General features: G+C 39.4%; 1 protein-coding gene across 1 annotated transcript; it reads left to right on the top strand.

Moving 5' to 3' along the window:
- The first annotated feature begins 292 nt into the window (after window positions 1-292).
- Window positions 293-22,246, top strand: tacr3a (tachykinin receptor 3a). The gene is made up of 5 exons (XM_070914729.1): window positions 293-663; window positions 4,487-4,675; window positions 6,156-6,306; window positions 20,774-20,970; window positions 21,913-22,246. Exons 1-5 carry the CDS (start codon window positions 296-298, stop codon window positions 22,244-22,246), a joined length of 1,239 nt encoding a protein of 412 aa, XP_070770830.1. The 5' UTR covers window positions 293-295.
- Window positions 22,247-23,738: the final 1,492 nt, after the last annotated feature.

Here is a 23,738-nt window from a genome sequence, read left to right as displayed (position 1 = left end):
GCTGGAGGAGAGGCTGTGCGCTCACACCCACATTCAACAGGATACTTGTTACATTATAGTTTCACCGCGTTTTCATTTGTATTACTTTACACTGAAAGTGCGGAGCAATTGGAGGCAAGACTGTGGGGAACCAGGGAATTAGTTTTCTTAGGGATGGTGGTGTGTTCAAGTTGCGCGCTATGGTGCATTTTATAAGCAAATCGTCTCCCACCATTCTAGCTTTACACCTCAGAAGGTAGATCAGACCCGTGAAACAACCAAAGCATTCACAGCAGCCGGGGACGAGGAGAAGAGGATGGCAGCTCCGCATAACGGATCCAACATGACGGCGAACTACACCAACCAGTTCGTGCAGCCGCCGTGGCGCGTCGCTCTCTGGTCCGTAGCCTACAGCGTCGTGCTGGCGGTGGCGGTGTTTGGGAACCTCATCGTGATATGGATCATTCTCGCCCACAAGCGCATGAGGACGGTGACGAACTACTTTCTCCTGAACTTGGCGTTTTCGGACGCGTCAATGGCCGCGTTCAACACTTTGATAAACTTTATCTACGCTGCCCACGGGGAGTGGTACTTCGGGGAAGCGTACTGCAAATTCCACAACTTCTTCCCGGTCACGTCCGTGTTTGCGAGCATCTACTCCATGACTGCGATAGCTGTGGACAGGTGGGCTTATGAAATGCTGCAAGAACAATATTTAACGAATGAATGATGATGCTAAATGCTCCCCACGCCCCCCACAACTCTTTCTCTATAGGTGACCAGTTACATGTGTGGGTACATTGATTATTATTGGGTTTTTTTTTATTAAAGGAGTAAGTCATTTAGATTTAGATTCTTCTTGCCAATTAATCAACAGTATTAGTCTGTGTACCTAAGGAAGAAAAATGGGGGAAAGCAATATTGAGGTAGAACATTCCATCTGAATGCAGACTGCCTACACACACCTTACTCATCAAAGAAGGAATGAAATAGCCGGAGCACATGAACAGGACATGAATGTTTCAAGGTATACAGCTTATTAAAACAAACCCTTGTCACCAGAACACTTTCATCTCAAGTGGTTCACGCATGATTCTTTTGGACATCTCGTTTCTGATTATTCCACTTGGCTGTGCTGCCTTCCGCCAGCAGTGGCGGAAAATTGAATCTTGTGCTGCAAAAAAAAGAAAAAAAAGAAAAAAGAAAAACTCCAATCAGTGTTTTGCCTTGGTAGAAGACAAACTGCAATCTATTTCTCAAGGTTTATGCAGTTAAAGTCGTTTGATGTACTAGCTGTTGCCCTCAAGCTCATAAGAACTTACTTAAATTCCTCTGATGGCATCTTTTGTAGGTTTTGTCCCTGCATTGTTTCATCCGAGTTTATGCCCCCTGCTGATTTAAGTTCACATTTATATCAGTTCCTCAGTGGAGGAGTAGGTAATTACTTGTTTGTGATTTGCATTATGATACTGGATAGGCGGTTGCCCAGCAGGGTGACTGCCATCTCACACCCCATGGGCCCATTCCACACGTTTATTTTTACGTTCAACTGCCAGTTAATCATAGACGGAAGCTGTTGTTTTGCAAAGAGTCTGCACTGCAGTGGGTGATTATTTCTGTGCCAACAGCCTAGAAAAGACCACCATTTCCTCCATGCTTTTACGCTCTCTAACTCTCTGTCACATGCACTCATATTGCGTATCTTCTTTGCTCTTTTTCCCCCTTTGTTCCTCCATCTCTTTCTCTGTTCCTGCCCTTGTGGTTTCCAGTAATGTGGTGATGCAGTCATCGCTATCAGCCGGGCTTTGATACTGATCAGTGGACCGTCATACGTCATAATGTTTGAATAAAGGGATTAGACTGAGGAAGGAAGCCGCCACAGGCCGAACATAATGAAAACAAGAAGCATGTAGAAGCTGCATGCAGGCGCAGTGTGTATCTACAGCTTGTGTACAAGTGTCAAAGGGTGTTGGGGTACTGTGTGAGGTGTTTTCCTCCTCCAGTACTTCTCCTTGACACACAGAGGGAACAATGCATTTCCTGAGGCCGTGCTCATTTTGGCCCCTCTACTGCAACTTCCATGCATTTGTATTTTTGGTCTGCAGTGTCCGTTCGATTTTGTCAACTGTGTACTGAGAAAGAGAACATCGGCATGACCTACATGATGTAGATGTAACCTGCGGTCATGCTTTTCGTAACCCCAGTGCGGTGCTGTCTCCGCTCTGATGTCTTGAAATGGCATGAGGCCACAGTTCGTGATCATCTGTGAATTTGTCCTTCCTGCTGACTCTCTGTGCTGCCAAGTGTGTTTCCTTAGGCACTGCAGCAAAATAAACGCAGGTTACTGTGTGAAAGGTAACTGGTGAAGCCTTAAAGCTTTTTATGTTAACACAGCTGGAGACTTTTTTCCTTCTCTCACACCTTTATTTTCTTGTGTTGGAGCTGTGGATGTCGTATCATTAGATTTTCACCTATAGTGATATATATATATATATATATAAATTGTAATGTTATGTGCGGGGAGAACTGGAGAAGGACACAAAAGGAAAACATCTCTGAGAATAACAAGTGCTGTTTTCCATAAAGGGTCAGTTCACTGTAAACTCGTGCAAATATTGGTTTCCAGATTTTCAGATATCTGTGCCTCCACCCCAATACAGTGAAGGTTAATCGTTTCTTTTGCTGACAGACACAATGTTTCTGTTACTCGGGATAACTCACTGTAAGCAGTTTTCATTGGAACCACTCTCAGGAGAGGAAATAGTCTATGAAAACTGTTGACAGTGATGTCTACGCAGCATCCAGTGTAATGCGGACATTGTTCCCATTGGAAAAATATGTTGTTGTTGAGTTTTTAAAGAATAATATTTCAGTGCTGTCTGCACCGTAAAGTCCATTCACTTTCATTGTATTGTGGTGAAATGTCAGAGGTGGATATCTCAAAATCCAAACAAATAAAACCCAAACTGCATGGCAAGACACCATTAGTGGTATTGTAGGTGTGATTTGGGTGAACTGAACCTTTAAGTGTTTTTTACAGTATGATGCTGGGAGGTTGAGGGTGGCTGAAACATGAAACACACTTCTCTCCTCTGAGGAAATCTGAGCCAACACTTGACATTTAGCCGTGCGCATTATGTTTGGCTTCTTGCGCTGGAAGTCTCATCCGAGGTAATCTCTGCAAGTTAAACAGCAGGCAGTGATGAATTGTGTGTTTACTTAGTGTTGTCACACCACCACACCACACCAACGTCTGAAAGCTTTGTGCATCTTAAGGCACGACAGACTCTCGGGTTGAACAAACAAAAACATAAAATGATTTATTAATTTGCTGCTGTAATGTCGCTGTGATCAAGCCCAGTCGATGCTGACGCCTCTGCGAACTTGCTTTGATGTGTAATCCTATTTGTCTTATTCAAGTGTTACTGCCGTTGTGGTTATTGTTCAGTGGTTACAAGTCTATTAGATCACCCACCGTTGCTGTGGCACACGCTTGATTGGACATCTAACAAGCAATTCACACACTGCCATCCACAAGGGCCGGCGAGACACTCAGAATAAATGCCAAGCAATTACTGGTGAATAGATGGGGCATCTTTGTGGTCCTCCCTCAGAGAGTTCCCGTCACTGAGGTGACAGGACAAGACCCATTCTTTACCATCTTATGAAAATTGAATTAGCGGCCTGCGTTACCATCGAAAATCATGCCACATCCTGAGTGGGGTTCATGTTCAGGTAATCTGCTGCCACTTATGAGTGTTTCATTGTGTGGTTAAAAAAAAAAAAAAAAATCTCATCGCAGGTTTTTGAAAATTAATCCTCCATCAATTTCCCTGAAAAGTGAACAACACAGTGTAATTGGACTTTGACAGGCTGCCTTGCAGAAAATTAAGTATAAAATTAATGTGTGGGGGGGGGTATATCTACTTTTATATTTACTATTATTAAAGTGATAGAAAAGTAAAATTATGTCAGAATCAGAAACTGTTTATTGACAAGTAACATACATTACAAGGAATTTGCTGTGGTCTGAAGGTGCTATTGTTTTGATAACAAATAAGTAGAATATAAAAGCTAAAATAAGAATAATAATAAAAATACAAATAAGATAAGATAAATAATGATAATAATAATAATAATAATAATAATAATATGTTTACTTTTCATTACTTCTTCGTGTGAAATGCTGTTTACTTTTACCTCTCAGGTCACTGAAAATCCATGATGGTGACATGATTCTTTATTTGAACAGCTCACAAGTCATATTCACTGTAATGACATGACTGTACAAGTCGACATTGTTTAATTTTAAAAAGCCTAAAACTTTGGTGAAAACTGCCATAATGTATACATTAATAAACAAAAACTAAAAACATATAGTGCCGGGTCTGTAAAGTCTATAATATATCTCATGAGACTCAATCAATAAATCAATAAATCAATCGAGAATTAAATATGTTCTTGAGGCTTTAAACACAATCATGTCTTTTTGACCTCTGACCTGCAGGTACATGGCCATCATCCATCCCCTGAAGCCTCGTCTGTCAGCGAAGGCCACCACAGGAGTCATCGTCTGTATCTGGAGTCTGGCCGTGGTTCTGGCGTTCCCTCTCTGCTACTTCTCCACCACCCGAGCTCTCCCCCGCAGGACCCTCTGCTACGTGGCCTGGCCCCGCATGGCCAGCGACACCTTCATGTGAGAAATATGTTGTTACTTGCTTTGATGCCAGGCAGTGCAGCTCAATCCTTTCCACTTCAGCTAACTGTTGCAACAGCTTTGTCTAAGTTATAGATATAACCTACAATTAACACACCGGTGTAAACATGAAGTCATTCTTTGTTAACGGTTGGAGTAGAACGCTTAGAAAAATGGTAGAAACTAATGTTAGAAGAGTTTCTTTATATATATATATATACAGTGCTTAACAAATTTATTAGACCACCTGTCATAAAAAACACAAATATTTTAGAAATCTGTCAAACATTGTATTGCTATTTATTAGGCAAATAACAAACTGGAACAACTAAATAGTCCTTATTCACATATATTAACCAAAAATCTTAATATTTTGTATGACCTCCTTTGGCCCTGATAACAGCTTGCATTCTTGCAACCACAAAACAAATGTTTCTGTTCAGGAACGCAAGTAAATAACTGTAATTTGGCATCTCAATCAAAAAATAATAATGTGCTTTACTATTTTTTTCTGCTTTTTTGTAAAACAGTAAATTTGAGAATTCATGGATAACAACAATAATTATATTTTAGCATTAAAGATATCATTTTGATTAAAGAGCTTGGCTTGCACATACTGGTGGATAACCTTTACAGAAACATCAAATATTTTGGTAATCAGCAATACTGTTAATTTAGGGCAGCGGTGGCAAACACCTTACACTGGGTGGTGGTCTAATACATTTGTTAAGCACTGTATATACTGGGAGCACATTTCCTTTGACGGACTACATCCCTTCACATTTACGTTGACAGTGACATGCACACTCAGTACTGTGCTGTACAGTTACCATTAATTGGAATAGATGAGGGCACGAGTTGTTGTACTGTAACAGAAATTTTGTTTTCACCAAGATGGAACATTTCCAGACTTTTCTAATTTATGACTACATTATGTGATACAGCCACACGACAGAAGTGCACGACTATTAATGAGACAATATTAGATATACAATCACACATTGTGTCATATGTTAGCCACTTCACACGTGATCACATACATTTTACTTTCCCTCCATTAAAGGAGTAGTTTGACATTTCGGCAGAGAGTCTTATTTGCTTTGTTGCCGAGAGTTAAATGAGAAGATTGATAGCAGTCTGATGTCTGTACACTAAATATAATGATGCAGCCCGCAGCAGGTTAGCTTAACTGAGCACAAAGACTGGCAACAGGGGGAAAGAAGGGAAAAAAGAAATCCACCCTCCAGCACATGTAAGGCTCACTAGGTCGTCGAGTGGGTGCTGACTTTGGATATTATCCTATTCGTGAATAAGTTAAACTCCCACGGACACGACCTGATCTCCTCATTTAGTGCTGGACAGCTTTGTCACTTGGACGTGAACACGTTTTTTTGGGGCGCTTGCTGAAGCGACTGATGCTATCTCAATTAGTTACAGTGTAATATTTTATAAATGTAACCACTCTCCTTTTTCTCCCCAGGTATCATATCATAGTTACCGTTCTGGTCTACGTGCTGCCCTTAGTGGTGATGGGCATCACTTACACCATCGTGGGGGTGACTCTGTGGGGAGGGGAGATCCCTGGAGACTCATCTGATAACTATCATGGGCAGCTCAGGGCTAAAAGGAAGGTAAGCATAGTGCGACATTCATTCGAGAATTCAGATATGACCTGGGGGAGCCCAATTAATTAGTAATTGTAATGCTAGAAGTCAGAGAACCAGGAACGAAGTAATTGTCCCTCGCTGAGCCGCCTGTGGCTCCAGGTAATTATTATCTCACTTCTGTGTTATAATCTGAACGGAATAGAAAAAGGATGATTTGAGGCAATATGCCATTTTGACTCATTTGCCTTCACGCAAAAAAAGAGGTTTGGGAGTTTTCCAATTTTCTGATCTTTTTTTGTAAAACTAGAAGGCACTAAAGCATCTGCCAAGGCAGAACAATTATCCAGCATGCTGTTACTGTATGTATACCTCTTGGGTTTGGATTTAAGCATCTGTCTCTGTGGGGTGGCAAAAAACATGTATTGTCTAATGGGGGAAATCCCAGACTGCCACCAAATCTAATTAATTGTTCCTCTGCCTGTTTTGTGTCAATGATAATTTGTTGGTAAGTGTATCCTGCTGACAAACAACCTGCTGAAAATCTTTGGTGGAGATAAAACATAACACAGTAATTCTTTACAGCAACTGCCTATTAATGATTTTGTACAACTTTAACCCTGCAATCCAGAACATCTTAACAATTGTCATTTTTAAATGGTACAAAACAACTCCCTGAAGGCTTTTTGTAGTGTGTTTAATCACTGGAATCACTGGAAGTATTGGACATAGTAGCAGCAATAGAACATTATTTTTCTTCACTAAAGCAAGAGCACTGAGCTCTTTGAAGAAATAAATGAAAAATAGGAATATTACATTTAATTCCCACTGGTGAGATTGAAAAGAAAAATAATGTAAATGAAGCTCAACAATTAATAAAGTTGTGTAGCTTTGCTTTCAGTTTTAATTTACTTTCTCAGAAAGAGGAAGATTAAGAGCATTTGTAAATGTTTCATTCATCAGCTACATCGAATATTTGACTTTTGCCTTCTGTATGTGTGTGAAGCAGGTTGACACAGAGCACTGGGAACATTTCAGGGAAGAATTAGAAGATTACACAGAAAACAACCTTTGTGCATGTCACTTGTCCTCAATCAGATGTTCGTCCATGCACCCGGACAGGCACAAGCTCTGAAAACCAACAGTGTCTCGAGGCGTTATGAGTTCATCCTCACTTTGATAGCCGTATCTGACGCCAAGTCTCAGGAGTCATGAGCTCATTCAAGACATGCTTTTACAATCAGACTGTTTACTGCTTCCATGAAGAATGTCCAAATATGACAAAACACATCTTGCAGCAGCCTACTTGCTCATAAAAGGGTGACAAAGCCAAATAAATCACCTACTGCAGCATCTCTGGCAAATAGAATAATTTTGTACTTCAATTCAGTTCCATTTATATAGCGCCAAATCCAAAAATCTGAGGAATCACAAGATTGGAGAAGAAGAGAAACCAAAGCTGCGACAAATTTATTTATCAAAACTATTTTGGACTCATATTTTATTTAATATTGGACAGTTTGATCTCTTTGGGATTCAAAAGCGTATTTATTTATTTGTATGATATGTACGAAACCATCTGAAAAGTTTTGAGTGGAAAAGTCCCATCAATAATTCATAGACATCAGACAATGGGGCCAAACTATACCAGCCACTGGTTTAATCTTTAACAAGTTATAATTTGTAAGCTGGTCATATGTTTAGTTTTTTAATTTGAAGTAAAACTTACTTAAGTAACTACAGCTCTCCAATAGACGTAGAGGAGTAAAAAGTATATTTCCCTCAGAAATGTCGTGGAGTAGAAGTATAAAGTAGCACAAAATGGAAATACTCAAGTAAAGTACAACTACCTCAAATTTGTAAGTACAGTACTTGAGAAAAAGTACTTACTACTTTCCACCACTGCTAAACTCGATGTTAATGGAAGGTGGACAGTTTTTTTGGGAAGAAAGAAACTGCTTTTTTCATGTGAAATATGAAATATATGCAAAGCCTACAAACAATGCAAATGCCATCACATCACCAGAATAAAAAAAGAACAAGTGAAATCAATACGAAAGAAAATATTTTAAAAGAAATACTAAATTAAAGTTTCACCAAACACAGCCAGGCTGTCCACACATGTCCACCACATGCACACATGCTCAAATCAGTACAAGTTATTTAAACAAGCAACATAGTCATGCATCTAAACATAAAGCATATTTGACCCAGACACCGTATATCAGCTTCCACTATAGGCTCACTCACCACAGGTGTCAACTAACTGGTGGTGACCTCTGACTGCAAGCAGCAGCAGCTTTCACCTCTGTCTGTTTTACGCGTCATTAAAACATTATACATTTTTCAAACAGGCCTGGTTGTTAAAGGACAGGATGTGTTACTGGTTAACACACTATGTAATGGCCTCGGGTTGAAAGCTGTGTTTTCCTGGCAGCGGTTCACAAAGTAATGTGAAGTGATGCGCTTTATATCACTATGACATTACGGAGTTGTCGAAACCCAGAGGAAACTGTTAGAAAGGTAAATATAGGAATGTTTAACTCCTGGTTAAAACTGCTTTCCTCTTTATATCTTCACTGTAAAATACTACTATGCTTCTGATTTGGTCACCCCACTGTACGATTTCACTGCAGCACCGACATGTTATTGTTGCCTATGAACGCAGGATCCAAATTTCTGTCTTTGTCTTTGCATGCCTTCACCTTGATCAGTATTGGCTTCACCACAGTGGTCATTATTTTGGAGTCTTCCAGGCAGAAAACGGGTGTACGGGGAGTCCTTCCTGTTGCTGTGAAGATCAATAAGTGAAAAGGAATATTTGTGTCAGGGTGTGCGTGTGTGTGTGTGTGTGACTGAATTTTGTCGTTGATTTCAGTGCAGCAAAAAGTTTGTGTGTGTAAAATCAGAATTTGTTTTTATTTGATTGTTTATCTTTCAGCCTCTATACTGTCCTCATCTCATGGTTTACATGGTACAGTGTCTTTTTCTTGGGGATGAATGTCGTGCAGGTTGAGAGTTTTGTGCTCGCAGACTTTGGTCAGAAAAAGGTTACCGAAAGGAGAAAACAGCCCGGTGCAACAAAACTAGCTCAAAGGCTAATGTTTTTACTGTATTCCAGACAACAGAAAATACTAAATGAAGAAACATTTTGAATATATAGTCTGCTCACACTAGAAAAGTGATAAAATTCAGTATACTCACATGCTGCATATGACCACTATTGTGTCAATTCAGGAAGGAAACTGATTAGCTTCTCACAGCTGCCAAAAATGACAATGGTTAGAGTGGAAACGGCTGCAGGAAAACCTCACAGTCTTACAGTCAAGCACAAGGCCTTTAGATCTCAAGATATAATAAATCCAACCCAGTCTCTTCAATCTGCATACAAATAACAATTTAACACTTTCAAATTGTATGCAGTACATACGTCAAACTCAAATTTTGCACTCAGGCGTTACTCCAATCCTTCCCATTAACTTCTGTGGAGAGCAGATGCATCCAAATTACATGCATCATCTTGAATGGTCATGACGTCACCAGTGAGGCTCAGTTTTGTTACATTTAGGCACCAAAACTACTTGGTTCGGTGTAGGAAGTTCAAATAAATCAACGTGGACTTTTGGCTTCACACGATACTTGAACAGCAGTCTCCTGGGTGAAAGTCTAGTGTTTGGTTTTGTATTTTGCTCAAAACCCATAAATGTCAACCTGGTGGCCCTACAGAAAAGGTCAAAGCATCACCAAAGCCACTGGGATACATCGTCTGGGACCCATGTCTGTTCCAAATTTTGTGCCTATTCATCTAGAGATATTTCAGAGGATAAATGAAAACATTGACCTGCTGGTGGCGTTAGAGGAAAAGTCAGGGGATCACCGATGTCAGTAGGATTCATTCTCTGGGGACCATGAATGTTTCTATCAACAGTTTTTGAGATATTTTAGTCTGGACCAAAGTGGTGGACAGAGCCATACCATGCAGCAATAAGTCCATTGTTTTGAGTTAATCCATTCTGCCGCAATCACCACGCCACAGGTGTTCTATTTTAAGCTCATGCCTGGAGCTGTGCGTTCGAAATGTCAGTCTGAAGTGCAACACTAATGACCTGTCATAAGTCTGCCGTACGGCTCTTAAAGACAACCTGTGTTCGACTTTGTGTTGTAAGCACCATCGATCGTCTTCATCTTCCTTTCTGCCTGAAGACCAAGTACTGTGTGTGTGTGTGTGTGTGTGTGTGTGTGTAAGGATTGATATGGATTACCTCTACAAGATCAGACTTTTCCAGAAATGAAGCGAAACAGTGTTAAGCTGCAGTGGAAGTGAGTGCCATGTTAACCTCCAGCGATAATGGGACTGTTCTAATCCAGACTTGGCAGGTGTCAATAGATCCGTCTGTCCTAAGAGAGAAAGTGCCCGGGCTTGGCTGCCAGTAGAAGCAATTTTATGAGGGTCATTCACCAAGCCACACTATAACACAGGAGGAGTTGGCTGCTTTCATTTGAGAGTGAATGCTTGAGCACCGTGGCTACGGTGATATAACCTCCTGTGCTCTTTCTTCTCACCTGTGATTGTGCAAGACAAAAATTGAATCTCTGTCTTTTTTACACCCTGACAAAGACTCCTGCTGAAACACTAAGTTGTAAGCCATTCTTTAATAAAGGTTTTTTACTTTATTCTGACCCCCCCAGTACTTTGGATCTACCCCGTTCTTTCTTGTAATGACTCCAAAGAGCGTCTTTGTTCACCAAGCAACCCAGTCTCCTAAGCACTACATTCAGTTTCCGCAAAAAATTCTATAGAAAGAATTAAAAATCTCTTACAAAAGACTTAAAATATTCTTCCTTGCGTAGGCAGTAGGCAGTAATGTGGGTTATGCAATTTGTATCTGATTGCAGGCTGTCAGGAGACATCACACACCTATAAACTAAAAGTGGGATTGTTTCGGCAGTGTCTTATGCTCACACGAGGCTGTTCAATCCTTTGTTGTGGAGTTTAAATCAGCACCGTCAGATCTGTAGCAAACACTGTCACTACTGTCATAATGGGCAAATTTTAGCATAGATTTAACATAAACATAAATTAATCATTTTATGACACTTATCCAAGTCCCTCATGTTGATTAAATCAATTATATCATTAGGAATTATTGTTATATACATTCTAGGCCGTATCATTGGGAAACCTACTGGTTTTCCATCATACTTTCATACTTTGGCTGGTATGACTGTAAAACAGGTTAAAATGCATTCAATGTGGTATTAAGACGTGTAACTTGGTGAGCCCTGCAGAAACCCTGTAAAATGACACTTATATACTACTGAATGTTCAGAAGCAACATTTCTTCCAGTCCTGCAAGTGTTACAATCTTTTACCCCACAGAAGTCATAGAGAGGTGGTCGGGGTGGGTGGTGGACATACAAAGCACAGGACTTTGACACCCAAGGCTGTGATTCATGTCCTGCTTCCTGTATGTTAGTTTTAGACTAAACAACAATTTGGTTATGGTTAAGGAAAGATTTTGGTTAAAAACTGAAAATGTAAATAAGTCCAGTCTTCTGCTTCAAGTCAGTGTTGACGTTTTCAATATCGAACTAAATCAGCAACAAACAGTGCCTAAACATAACCATGTTAATCATGTTGTGAAAACAAATGAAATATTTTGTCAGTGATTGTTTTGCAGATACATTTGGTATAAACATTTGCTGATATATTCATTAAAACTTTTCCTCTCAAAATGTATTTTCCTTTGCAAATTAGTTGTATATATACGTTATCTTTAGGAGACAGGGTTGGTTCACTGGCAAGCGTTTGTCCATGAAGTGTTACATCGTTGTATTGCACGGAAGTTGTAGGCAGGTGGTCATGATGGTGGATGGGGTTCAAAACACGGGGGAGCTACTATGTTGATTCGGGCATTACAATTTTAGATAATTGGTGTCTAATAAACACAATTCCTGCTGTGGCCATCCATGCCGCCCAAGCGATTACACCCCAGAAAAATAGGGCTCCCCGAAAGCCACGGTGTAATTTGAACACTGATGGTGGGCATATATTACAAAGCACAGATACCGGGATTCACGTCCTGCTTCCAGCATGTTATAACAAAAAAATGTTAATTAGCTTTAGTTTCCATGACTGGATATTGTAGGGAAAAGAAATGAAATATTTTGCCAATACGTTCAATTTTGCATGTTGCCTTCGTTTTTAAAAAAAAAAAATTAAGTTAACCTGGGTGGCATTATATTATAAAAAAAATAGCAGTTTATATACTTTAACTCCTTTCTATAACCTAGATTTTTAGAAAACAGGATTGCACTGAGGGATTTCTTTAAATAGTTTTGTTTGTGAAGCAAAGACTCGCTCCAGTTCTCCTCTTTTGATTTTTCTCTTTCTTTCCTCTTCACCTTTTCTGTTTTACTGAATCAGTTCCTCTCAGTTTAATCACTCAGTGGCATTCAGGCATGTAGCTTGCCGGGGTTTGTTTTTATCGCATCACAATTCAAATTGTTGGTGAGACTCATTCCGGCTTCAGGCTAACTAATGGGTAGTCATTTACTGGATTAATGAAGAAACATAAATCTAGAGCTGGAGAAAGCCCCAAGACTGTTTTGGTCGGCTACAATGCAGCTCAATATCCATTTTATGCATTAAAAAGCTCATTAACATGTGAGTTTCATTAGTTTTTGTTTTTTTCCAAAAGCAAATCAGCATCAAACTAATATGTTTTCCTCATCTACTCCCATCTGTTTCCCTCTGCTCATTTGAATTTGTATGTGAAATATTGTGATGATGGAGATTTTGATGGCAAAGGACAGTGATTTGGTATGAAGTATTTACTTCAGCTTCTTTTAAATTGCTCTTTTTCTTATTTCTATACGAGTCATTTTGAAAATGTGTTCCTTTGTAGCAACAATAGCTTTATAATACTTCAGCCTTAAAAACCCTTTGTACCCATGAACCACTAATGTTTTAACTTTATCACAAGAAATACTAATATCTGCAGTCCTAATAGTTCATAAAGTCCACTGCAAGGCCTTCATGAGGAATTAGCTATTTGCTCACAGAGCCGCTAGCTTCAAATTTAAAGGCCTCCCACATTTTGTAGTAAAGCCACCAGATTTTCACTTATTTTGCCTCTTCTCATGGCTGTGTGGGCATCTACAGACATCTCCCTCATTCTACTGTTAGCTTTGTTACACCTGTTACACTTGACAACTTACACCTTTATCGTAATATTAGTAGAATCTGAGGACCCTAACATATTTCATGTGTTCCTTACAATATCCTCTCTTGCTGTGAAATATCTGCTTATAGTAATTAAAGCACAAAGTTAATTATTTTTTAAGGTTATTTTTAGGCTGACAGTACTTGGTCAAGGTTAGGAAAAGATTGAGGCCTTGGTTTGATACAGTACATATACATATATACTTTTTTTTAACATATTAGGTGCTTTCACTCAACACTTGTTCTTAATTTATAAATTAAAAAAGCAGCTTGGGTGCCCCCTGGTACCTAACAACACCTAACATCACGCAGGAAGCAAACCTCCAGTCTCTGGTGTCAAATTCCTGTATTTTTACAACCCACCATCCACCCCAGCCATTACCCTACGACTTGTGTGCAGTAGAAAACAATTACGTTTCCCTCAAAACAGAAACGTAGTATATAAACATAAATTCTAGGAGACTGGGTTGTAACAACAGGTGAAAATGATTGATCGTAGCTTGTGGAGACTGTGTGGTACCTCATCTGATTCCTACTTTGTGCTCTTCAGGTGTGACATTCTGCTTGCGGGCTGGTCTCCACGTCAGTGAAGCATTTTCTGCCAATCACACAGGCTTTTTACCAACAAGGGACCAAGTAAATCTCTGCAATCCAGTTTTCACCTTGACAGTTAGTTTGAAAATGCCCCTCTCCTCTTTGTCCCCCTTGTCCATGTTGTAGAACTGATATGAAATAGCCTTTAGATTACACAGGCATGCTGCTATGGGCCAGTTTGCTGTAGATTGACCCTCTGTATTTTATAAGTGGGAGGGAACACAAACACTTCTACTCTCAAACCTGATGGAAAGGCTTCAACAAAAGTAACTGCAAGACTCGGCCAATTGCTTGCACTCGTCTCTCCTGGTTATTGTTGGTATCTTCTAACAAGAAAAAACACCTGTGAACATTTGCCATGTTCAATCATAAGACATGGAATTATGTTACCATTTTCCAGAGATATTTTTCCCAAGGCATCGCTCATCTGCTTGCCTGCTGCCCTCTTGTTGAACTATAATCCACAACAATCGATCCACACAAAACCAAAGTTGTGGTTTTGCAGTGGGGTATCTGCGGGACTATTTCTTGGCCGGCAACAGTAAGGTTGCCAGGCAACCACCAGAAACTCCAGGAAGTCAGTGGCCCAGCCAAGAAATAGTCCAGCACAGAACCTACAACATGTTGTTTATACACATTGGTTTTCATACAGATTAAACCAAAGAGATATAACATGTTAATTGGTAAGCTTTGGATGTAGTAGTTAGCTTTTGTTACCTTTGGACAGCTGTTTCCACCTCTTTCAGTCTTTGTGCTAAGCTAAGCTAACCGTCTACTGGCTGTAGTTGCCAGTATTGTCAATCTTCTCATCTAACTCTCGGCAGGAAAGGGAATAAGCATTTCGCCCGGTGAGATTTTCTCCTGAATGTTGCACATATTATTTTTCCATGGGACTCTGGGATCTGAGAACAAGTTAATGTGACCACGAGTCTCTACAGGCCTCACAATACACATCAAAAAAGTGGTTATATTACATGTTCTGTTACAGCCCATATCTAAGCACAATCGCACCAGTAATCCTGCTGTACAAAACCTTGGCTAAAGTACGATTACTATTATTCTTCTTTTTATGACATTTTTTCTCTCTTTGTGTTTTTGTCCTACTAGTCTTTGTAGTTACGGCAATCATGAAACATCAAAGTGGTAAAAAGACAGAAGATATCCTCCCTTTGAGGTTTGCTCTACTGTATGTAAATGTCCTGTATTTGTTCTTCACTCATCTCTTATGCTCTCTGCTCTGTCTGAGCCCATTTGTGTTGGATTTCCAAGTTTAATCCAAGTAGGAAACCATCAAAGGGTGAATGTGCACACAGATACTTTCACACAACAATGTACTCCCACATGTATATCTACCGTGTATTAACTGGGTGCTACTGATTTTCATGAAACTGATGGAATTGTGCATCTCGTTCTGTTCTGCCAATTTTTGCAGTGTTTGACCAAAATGACGGCAGCTGCAGCATTTATTTACATTTTTCTTTCCTTCCTCTATATTTTTTATGTAAAACACATTTTCCCCACATGTATGAATTGTGCTTTATGAATCAAGTTTGCCTTAATTGCCTTTTGTCTTGCCTTACTAATTGGCAAGAGTTAACATACCATCTGGACTGTTAGTACTCCATACTAAAAATCAAATCTTTCACTGGCATATGATCTAGAAATACTAGAATTCTGTCTTCCAGCAACCTAGAAAGTAACTTCAGCCAAGATACTGTAAATGTTTGTCTGTTGTACCCTTACCACACATATACAGTAACCTTAAAACACATCAGTGCTCAGGAAATTTAAGAAACAGAAAGGGAAAAAAGGCTTTTTATTTTTGCTCCCCGTAGCTCTCGTAGTTGCTATTCCAGTCCCTCACATGCATTCCTTCTCATAGGTAGACGGATGTTGTTGGAGATGTACGTGATGTGCAATCTATATGGTTCCCTAAGTAGTTACACCATCCTTCTCTTCCTTGCCCTCTGGAAAATGACTTCCGCATCAGGAACATAGATAAAAGAGTTTGAGACATGGAAAGAATTATTTAGCTTCACCGGTCTAACTATCTCTCAGTTTGATCACAGCACAAAACAAACCAGTCAGTCTGTCCAGGAGGAAAGTAGAAATAATAAAAGACCTCAGTGTGAAATGTTAAAAATAAGGTCATTTAGATACAGATGTGCCAAATGTTAAAGCTATTACTTACCAGCTACCTTAAAGTGAATCAATAATAACTTTTTCCACAGCAGTATAAGAATGTTAAACTTTCATAAAGACTCTGCAGCAAAATCCATTCACCACTGTCGAACCGTAAAACTCAAGTCATTGGTTGCCTTGAAGCTGGCACATTTTACCCATCAGGCACTGTTTGTTACATGTAATGATATTTAACAGAACGCTCAATTCTTTCAGACAATGTTGTGTGACGTTAAAACTGCTCTATAAATTATATTCTTTATCATTTATCTTTAGATTTGTACTAAACTGCAAACCTACCAACCAGGTTGACCACTGCACAACAAACTTCTTAAAAAGTCAAACTTTTAACTGTTTTGTTTTTTAATCAGCACCATTAAAAAGAGTCTTCTAGCAGTCAATCAATGTTTTCATTAATTATGTGGTTTCCCTTGTTCACAAACTGAGTTATTTCTCAAGGTAGCCTTGTGTAACACACAGGCAGTAATCATCATTTGCCCTTGGGGGAAAAAAGGTTGTTTGATCTTTCAGTTGAATTTTCCCAGACAAGGTTGCTGCCGTTCATTTGAAGAAACAATACGGAGCATGTTTGTATTTCTGGTGTGTAATCTACAATCAAAATGACCTTCTTGACCTCATAGTAAATTTAAAAAGGAGAGGAAATTGAAGGAGTGCATTTCAGATCCTCTGGCAGACGGTTCCAGCTCATGAGAGCGTAAAAAGAAAAAGGCGCTTCTCCAGTTTTGGAGTTGACTCTTGATATTTTTGAAAGGCCAGATGACCCGAGTGCTCTGGAAAGTCATAACTCACGACTATGTCAGAAATACAGTGCATTGTGACAGATTATTCAGAGCTTTGTCTATGAGAAGGAGTTCATGTTCAATTCTAAATTTAACTGGAAACCACTGATGCCGTTTCATGACAGGAGTTATGTATTTGTATTTCTTTTTGCAAGCTGTTGTGTGCTGCAGCTGATCTACAGTCCCCTTTGCAAGGCCTGTAAAAAAGGATTTACAGTAATCTATATGGTTCTTTGCACAGGTTTTTGTAAGCAAAAACGTCATATTTTGCATTATGTACCAGGTGTTTAATATCTGTCTTGATTATTTCAGAAACAAGACTAAGGAGATAAGGCTTCATATCTCTCCTTGATTTACAGAGCATGAATCAGTTCCTGTGCTCGCCCACTTTGAACAGACTAATGACATCCTGCTCATTAGACAACATTCCCACTCGTTTAAAAAAATGTTTTTCACGTTATAAGACCCCATATTATCTCCACAGTCAATAAATTCTTTGTTTACTTGCACATTCTCATCCAATCTCAAGCACCCCATAACTCGACCCCCTCTGACAAAAACACCCACTGGTGACCCATTGCTTTTCATTTTAGGCCTATTTAAAAGGTATCTGTGCCTGTGAAGGATGTTAGGAAATACATTTTGAACAATAGTATTTTTGGAAAATTGCAACTTGGCTTTTGTTTGTTTATTTTGAATACATTTTAAGATGTATTTTCGAAGGCATTATATTTCAGATATATGAGCCCTTGTGAGTCCCTCAGTTTTGCAACTCCCAGCCTTATAATCAGCACCATCTTTTAGATCACAAAACTAATTTCAGTAGAAATTTTAAATTTACCAGGTCCCTTATGACTTGTTATATTTTGATGTTGCTGTACTTTTTGTACTTTGCTTGTGTTGTTTTAATTGTCCTATTCTTATTTCTAATCTATTTTCCTGTCTTATCTCAAAATGTTAGCGTATGTTTGCTCTTAATGTGTTTGTTTCATTATAAAATACTTTTTATATAGTGATATTTATATAGCATATACAGCAAACAATACGTGAAAAAACAAACCCTTTATACAGCCAATATTTCTTTGTTGTTCGGCTCTATTTGTGCAGCAGTCAGGCTTTTCCACTCTCATTCTGACATTCGTGACATTTGACAGTCACGTCAAACTGAATTTTTAAACACTGTGTAGGAAAACAGTAGAAGTGGGAATCATATAAAACAAATGATTGCTTGCGTTTTTCCAGTTGACAGAAAGAATTGTACCAATAACTTTTGTTAAATGTCCACACATGCTCAATTCAGTTTAGAACTGTATGACGTGCTGACATGCTACTGCCATTAACAATATTATATAATATGAATGATCACAAGGCATTTTTTGAAATATGTGCTCTCATAATCTCATTATGTCCCACGATGAAAAATGGGTGGCAGAATCTTTCTACATCTCAGTGTTTTTTTTAGATGTGGTCACAGCCCTAGAGAGAGTCCAATAATGTTTATATAAACCACTGCATGAGCTCACCTAAACGTGTGCTTCACAGGATATACATATATAATATTGTTTATGTAGCTGTGTGAGGAAGAGACTATGGATTCTGTCTCTTTCTTAAGAACCTAACCCTTCTTCTTTCTGTCTTGTCATACACAAAAGCATGGACTGGATTTTACAGTAAAGAACTTGGGGAACGATGCATGTTTTTGCTCCGGCATTTTCAAAACTACACTGACTGACCTAACTTGTTTTAGTTGCCTGTGTATAATGCACACTATTTTAGGTGTTACTTTTTCAAGAAATACTGTCTACTTGTTCCCTTCTGGTATGTTCAAAATGGCATTGATTGGCTGATAACACAACCACAATAACATTTATTTGTATGTTTAGGACAACAACATCTTGAGTAAGAGATGACATGTATGTTCAGAATAAGAAGGCACTTGAGTTGTTGCACAGATTGCAAACCATTTCGCTTCTTCTATTATGGTATGCACAATTCTTTAAGTGTATGCCAGAACAATATGTCTCCAGTAGAGACAGTAGAGTAGAGCATACACATACTTCAAATGTTTAAGAAGCCAGCCTCATATAAAACATCCTGTATGTATCCACATAATAAATTATATGGATTGTTTTGAGTTCAGTCCAAATATGGACCGTTTTAACAGGACCCAAGAGCACTTAGCGCATTTGTTTCTCCTCCTCAAGTGTATTTACATATTTGGCCTATTGAGAAACTAGATGTCTTTCATAATGAAGGGACAGTTAAGTACCACTGTATATGGCCACATTGTTGTGTGCTTTCATTTCCATGAAGTTTATTTTGAGTCAATCCCACATGCACGGTCCTGCTGCCATGAACACTTGCTAGAACTCCAAATATGTATTAATAAGCTGCTGAAAATAGTCCCCAACAAATGCACTTGCAATTTTCTCCTGTTTGGGTAACATTTGCTAAAACTACAGTGACCAGCTGCTTTAGGAAATCACGGAGGGCTTCTTAAAAATCAAAGTATATATTTGTGACCCGTTTTTGAAGATTTAAAGCAGGGACAAATGGACTCTGGGTTTGGTGCCACAGACAGTGTAGGCAGGTCCGACACTATTGAGAGAAGGACTAAAGCACTGTTGGTTTTAGGATTTGTTGACAATAATAAGAATATAGAATAAGGCAGCATTGTTCTTTAAAACAACATGTTATTGACACAAGATTCACAGTCATTCTCAGTTAGTGGTTATTTGTGCTGTGAGTTAAAAACTACATAAACAGGCTGACCTACACACATATGTGTTCTGCCATCCTTTCAAACCTGAGCTATGAACATATAAGCTGAAATTCAGTTTTGCTATTACAGAACTGTTAGACAGATGTGACCGATACAGTGTATATACTAAAATAAACACAGCCCTGGACTCTTCACCTGTCCCTCTCCCCCCTCATTGCCGTAAGACACTGTTGGTGGATTCTTTGGCAGCACGTCTCATGCGATGGAAACATTTAGACTGCACCCGTTACAACTACTTTGATCTTTAGATCTTTCAGTTAGTCCTCTCACATTTGTATCTTCTCAAGAGACTCAGAGCCCTCATTTAACGTCCACACCGTCATCAAACAAAAATACTGACTGCCTGCTTCACTACTGTTCAGCATCCACCTAGCACCGTTTACAGCACGGCTTGTGTTCTGCCATAAACTTCTTTGAAACATTCACTCAAAACAAAAGGGTGCCAGGACTTCTGTTTGGGTTTCAGGAGGGACTCAGTGATGTCTGTTTTGTCTCCGCAAGCGTGCCTCTCCAGCTCTCCCTCTGAGGAGCCACACAGTGTCATGGATTGTGCCACCCAGAGACGATCCACAGCTGTTCATTCAGTTCACTTCCAATTAGAAAGAGAGATTGACAGATTCATTGAAATACAGGTAGATGGATAGACTTTTCAGAAATGATTTTAAAAAATGACTTACAGGTAAATGATCAAATACTGGAAACACTGTTTATTACTATTTAGTAATGACGAATCGCTCCCGAAAGGTTTGTGGATCGACTCCAAACTTACTTTTAAACTAAACATTGAGCACATTGTAAAGAAAGTTGAATATTCATCCATCTCTCTTGATGCTTCCGGAAATCCTAAACACAGATTACAGTGACGGCTTGTGAATGTTTCTCATCATCGTTCACTCTCTCTCTGCCTTGCAGGTGGTGAAGATGATGATCATCGTGGTGGTGACCTTTGCCCTCTGCTGGCTGCCCTATCATGTCTACTTCATTGTGACAGGTCTCAACAAGCGTCTGAACAAGTGGAAGTACATCCAGCAGGTTTACCTGTCAGTGCTGTGGCTGGCAATGAGCTCCACCATGTACAACCCCATCATCTACTGCTGCCTCAACAGCAGGTGAGAAGTGTCGACAATCTAAAAAACTAAATGTTACAGCTGATCGTCCTCCCTGCTACTAAAGGAGACAACTAAAGTGGAATTGGTTTTATTATTACATCACATCACTGAGTGTAATTAAGTTCCATTATATGCTTTACGAGAGGATAAACGTTAGGCATGGATTCATTAATTATGGAATCTGGGAGAATAACAGTTTGGAGCTTTTATCTCCTAATGGTGAGAGAAAGGGAAAGAAATTAGCTCACTATATCTGAGATAAAAAAATGTAAAATCCAATTTTATGACACGGCAAAAGGAAAACGAATCAGTTGATCAAGATTAGTTGCATGTTTTGTCTCATCGCTTCGTAACATTCTCTCCAGTTTTATTCAGTACTTATGAATGTGTGGCCATGGTCTTTTGGTCTATCAGACACTAAAATGTAAAGTCTATCAAAGCATGTGATGCTTTTTAAAAATGATATTTAAAAGTAAAAAAAGATGTTATTATGAATGTAATTTGTTGAGCACATTACCGTAGAAAACAATGAATCTATGACTTTAGTCAGTCTACTCATAAAAATGGATTTGGTTCTTTAAGAAAACAAATTGCATCTCTCAAGCATCTTAAGCATCAATACAGACAAAAATACAGAGTCAATGCATTCAGAAAAGGATCTCAAGTATTGTCGGTTTACTGTTGAGAACACTCAGTATAAATACTCTATTTCCACACCAACTGACCCCTTTTTCATCACTGCACAAACATTTAGACATGCGTCACTAACTGCCTTTATAAAAGCTTCAGGGACACCTGAATACAATCTCTTAGCTGAAGAGCCAGCCTTTATTGAAGGACTGCCAATTAAAAAAATCAATTTTCCATGTTATTCCCACCCACTTTCAAAACAACTACCTGTGTTTGCCAACTCTTACTCTCTCCCACCGGATGTCGCACCAGGTTTCGAGCTGGCTTCAAGCGAGCATTTCGTTGGTGCCCATTCATCAAAGTGTCCAGCTACGACGAGTTGGAACTACGTTCTACACGGCTGCACCCGACACGCCAGAGCAGCATGTATACGCTGTCACGAATGGATACCACCACGGTGGTGGTTTACGACCCTGCCGAGGGCGATGGCGGCGCTTCCAGTGGCTCTGGACGGAAGCACTCCCTGCTCGCTAGGAAGAGAAACTACATCACGTCTCGCCACGTGGAGATCACTGGATGCAACGGTGGTAGTGCGAAAACGGAAAATGGAGGGGCTCCAACCGCTCAACCTGAGGAGTTCTCCTGAAGGGTGTTCCCATAGACTCACACACAGACATCTGCATGTTAGAAATGTATTCACATGCATAATACGCTGTACATACAAACGGTGCACAGATGCTTGCTTGATTTAGACGTAGGAGCATTATTTAACATGCAGAGAATGCCCACGTGGCTGTAGATATGATTTAATATTTTGCCTTGACGGATAATATTGATTTTCTAAGATACTCTGGAGCATGGGTGGATTAGTGAGCGGGCTTATTGGGCAAGTGAATGTTACTAGCAGTTCTCAATAAAAAGTCACGCAGCTCATTCATAAGTAATGACATCCCTATTACGTTTTTTCTCCTGATTCTGTAATATTGGGGATCAGCCGATACAGAAATGTATTTTTAGTATATGTTCCATATTTTTCCCAACATAATACTGAGTGCTGATAGTATTTAGGCTACGGTAAACCTACATTAAAATAAATAAAGTAGTTTAAATATGTTTCACAGCAGAATAGCTCTTAGAAATAAATATAAATATAGCATGTGTCAGTTTTTTCCCAAAAGATTTTGTGTATTATCTTAAAGTATTTTGTATGATATCTGTGGAGAGGCGTGTCAGTGTGGATCCGGGGCCTGTTTCACAAAAGTGATTTGCTGGCAGGGCTTACACCCATATCCCAGAAAGGTGGAAGCGTCTCAATTTACAAGGATTGTTGCTTCCAGATAAATCCATGAGTGCTACAGGCCCTTTTCCATCCTCATGCATGGGTCGCAAGTTTGGTGTTTGGTTTGAACAGCGAAACGTCTCAAAATCAACAGGTCATGTTGCAAATTTGGTGCCAATGGGCCTTAAACAGCCTTGCTTCACCTCCAGCAAAATAGACCTGAAAAGATGAGAAACCGGGGCTCAGGTGGTTGGTGCTCTGGTAAGGGGCCCTTTTATACGTCTGTGTCCGAGGGGCTCATTGTCTCATAATCTATCCATGCTCAGGAGCAGCCTTAACAACAAATGAGATGAACAACGCTTACCCTATACAGTATGATTAACGTTCAAGTTTTCCCCTCATCCAATCAGGGTACCTTTGCATAAATGAAATACTGTAAGTAACAGTTCCTCCTACATTAGCCAAACATTCAGCTCTGATTGAGATTAGCATTTAAACACAGTCAGTACAGTGCTGTTTCGAAGTCTCGGTCCCACAGCTCAAATGATTGATAATGAAATTAATCAGTTCTGCTTGGAGACTCACAATTACAAGATATGCTAAAATGGTGAGACCATCTCACTATAGAGATAATCTGAAAATATTATTATTATTGATTGTAATTATGTAAGTATGTCATAGTTTTCATTTCCATCTGTTAGTATTAACTGGGAACTTTATGTGATGCAGAGGATGCACTCTGCATCCATTTCCCCCCTGAGGCCATGAATGAGCGGCTGCAGAGAGTCGCCAATGGAATATCTGTCGATTGAACTCTGTTTGGCTCTTTATGAATATGTTTCCTGATAACTGGCAACGA

This window comes from Enoplosus armatus, chromosome 2 (assembly GCF_043641665.1).
Source record: "Enoplosus armatus isolate fEnoArm2 chromosome 2, fEnoArm2.hap1, whole genome shotgun sequence".
Classification (NCBI taxonomy): Eukaryota; Metazoa; Chordata; class Actinopteri; order Centrarchiformes; family Enoplosidae; genus Enoplosus; species Enoplosus armatus.
Note: the sequence above shows the minus strand (reverse complement) of the source record. Positions and strands in the feature narration are given on the sequence as shown.

Coding starts and splice junctions, on each gene's coding strand:
- tacr3a (XM_070914729.1), top strand. CDS start 296: ATGGCAGCTCCGCATAACGGATCCAACATGACGGCGAACTACACCAAC. Junction 664..4,486: donor ACTGCGATAGCTGTGGACAG/GTGGGCTTATGA, acceptor TCTGACCTGCAG/GTACATGGCCATCATCCATC. Junction 20,971..21,912: donor TACTGCTGCCTCAACAGCAG/GTGAGAAGTGTC, acceptor ATGTCGCACCAG/GTTTCGAGCTGGCTTCAAGC.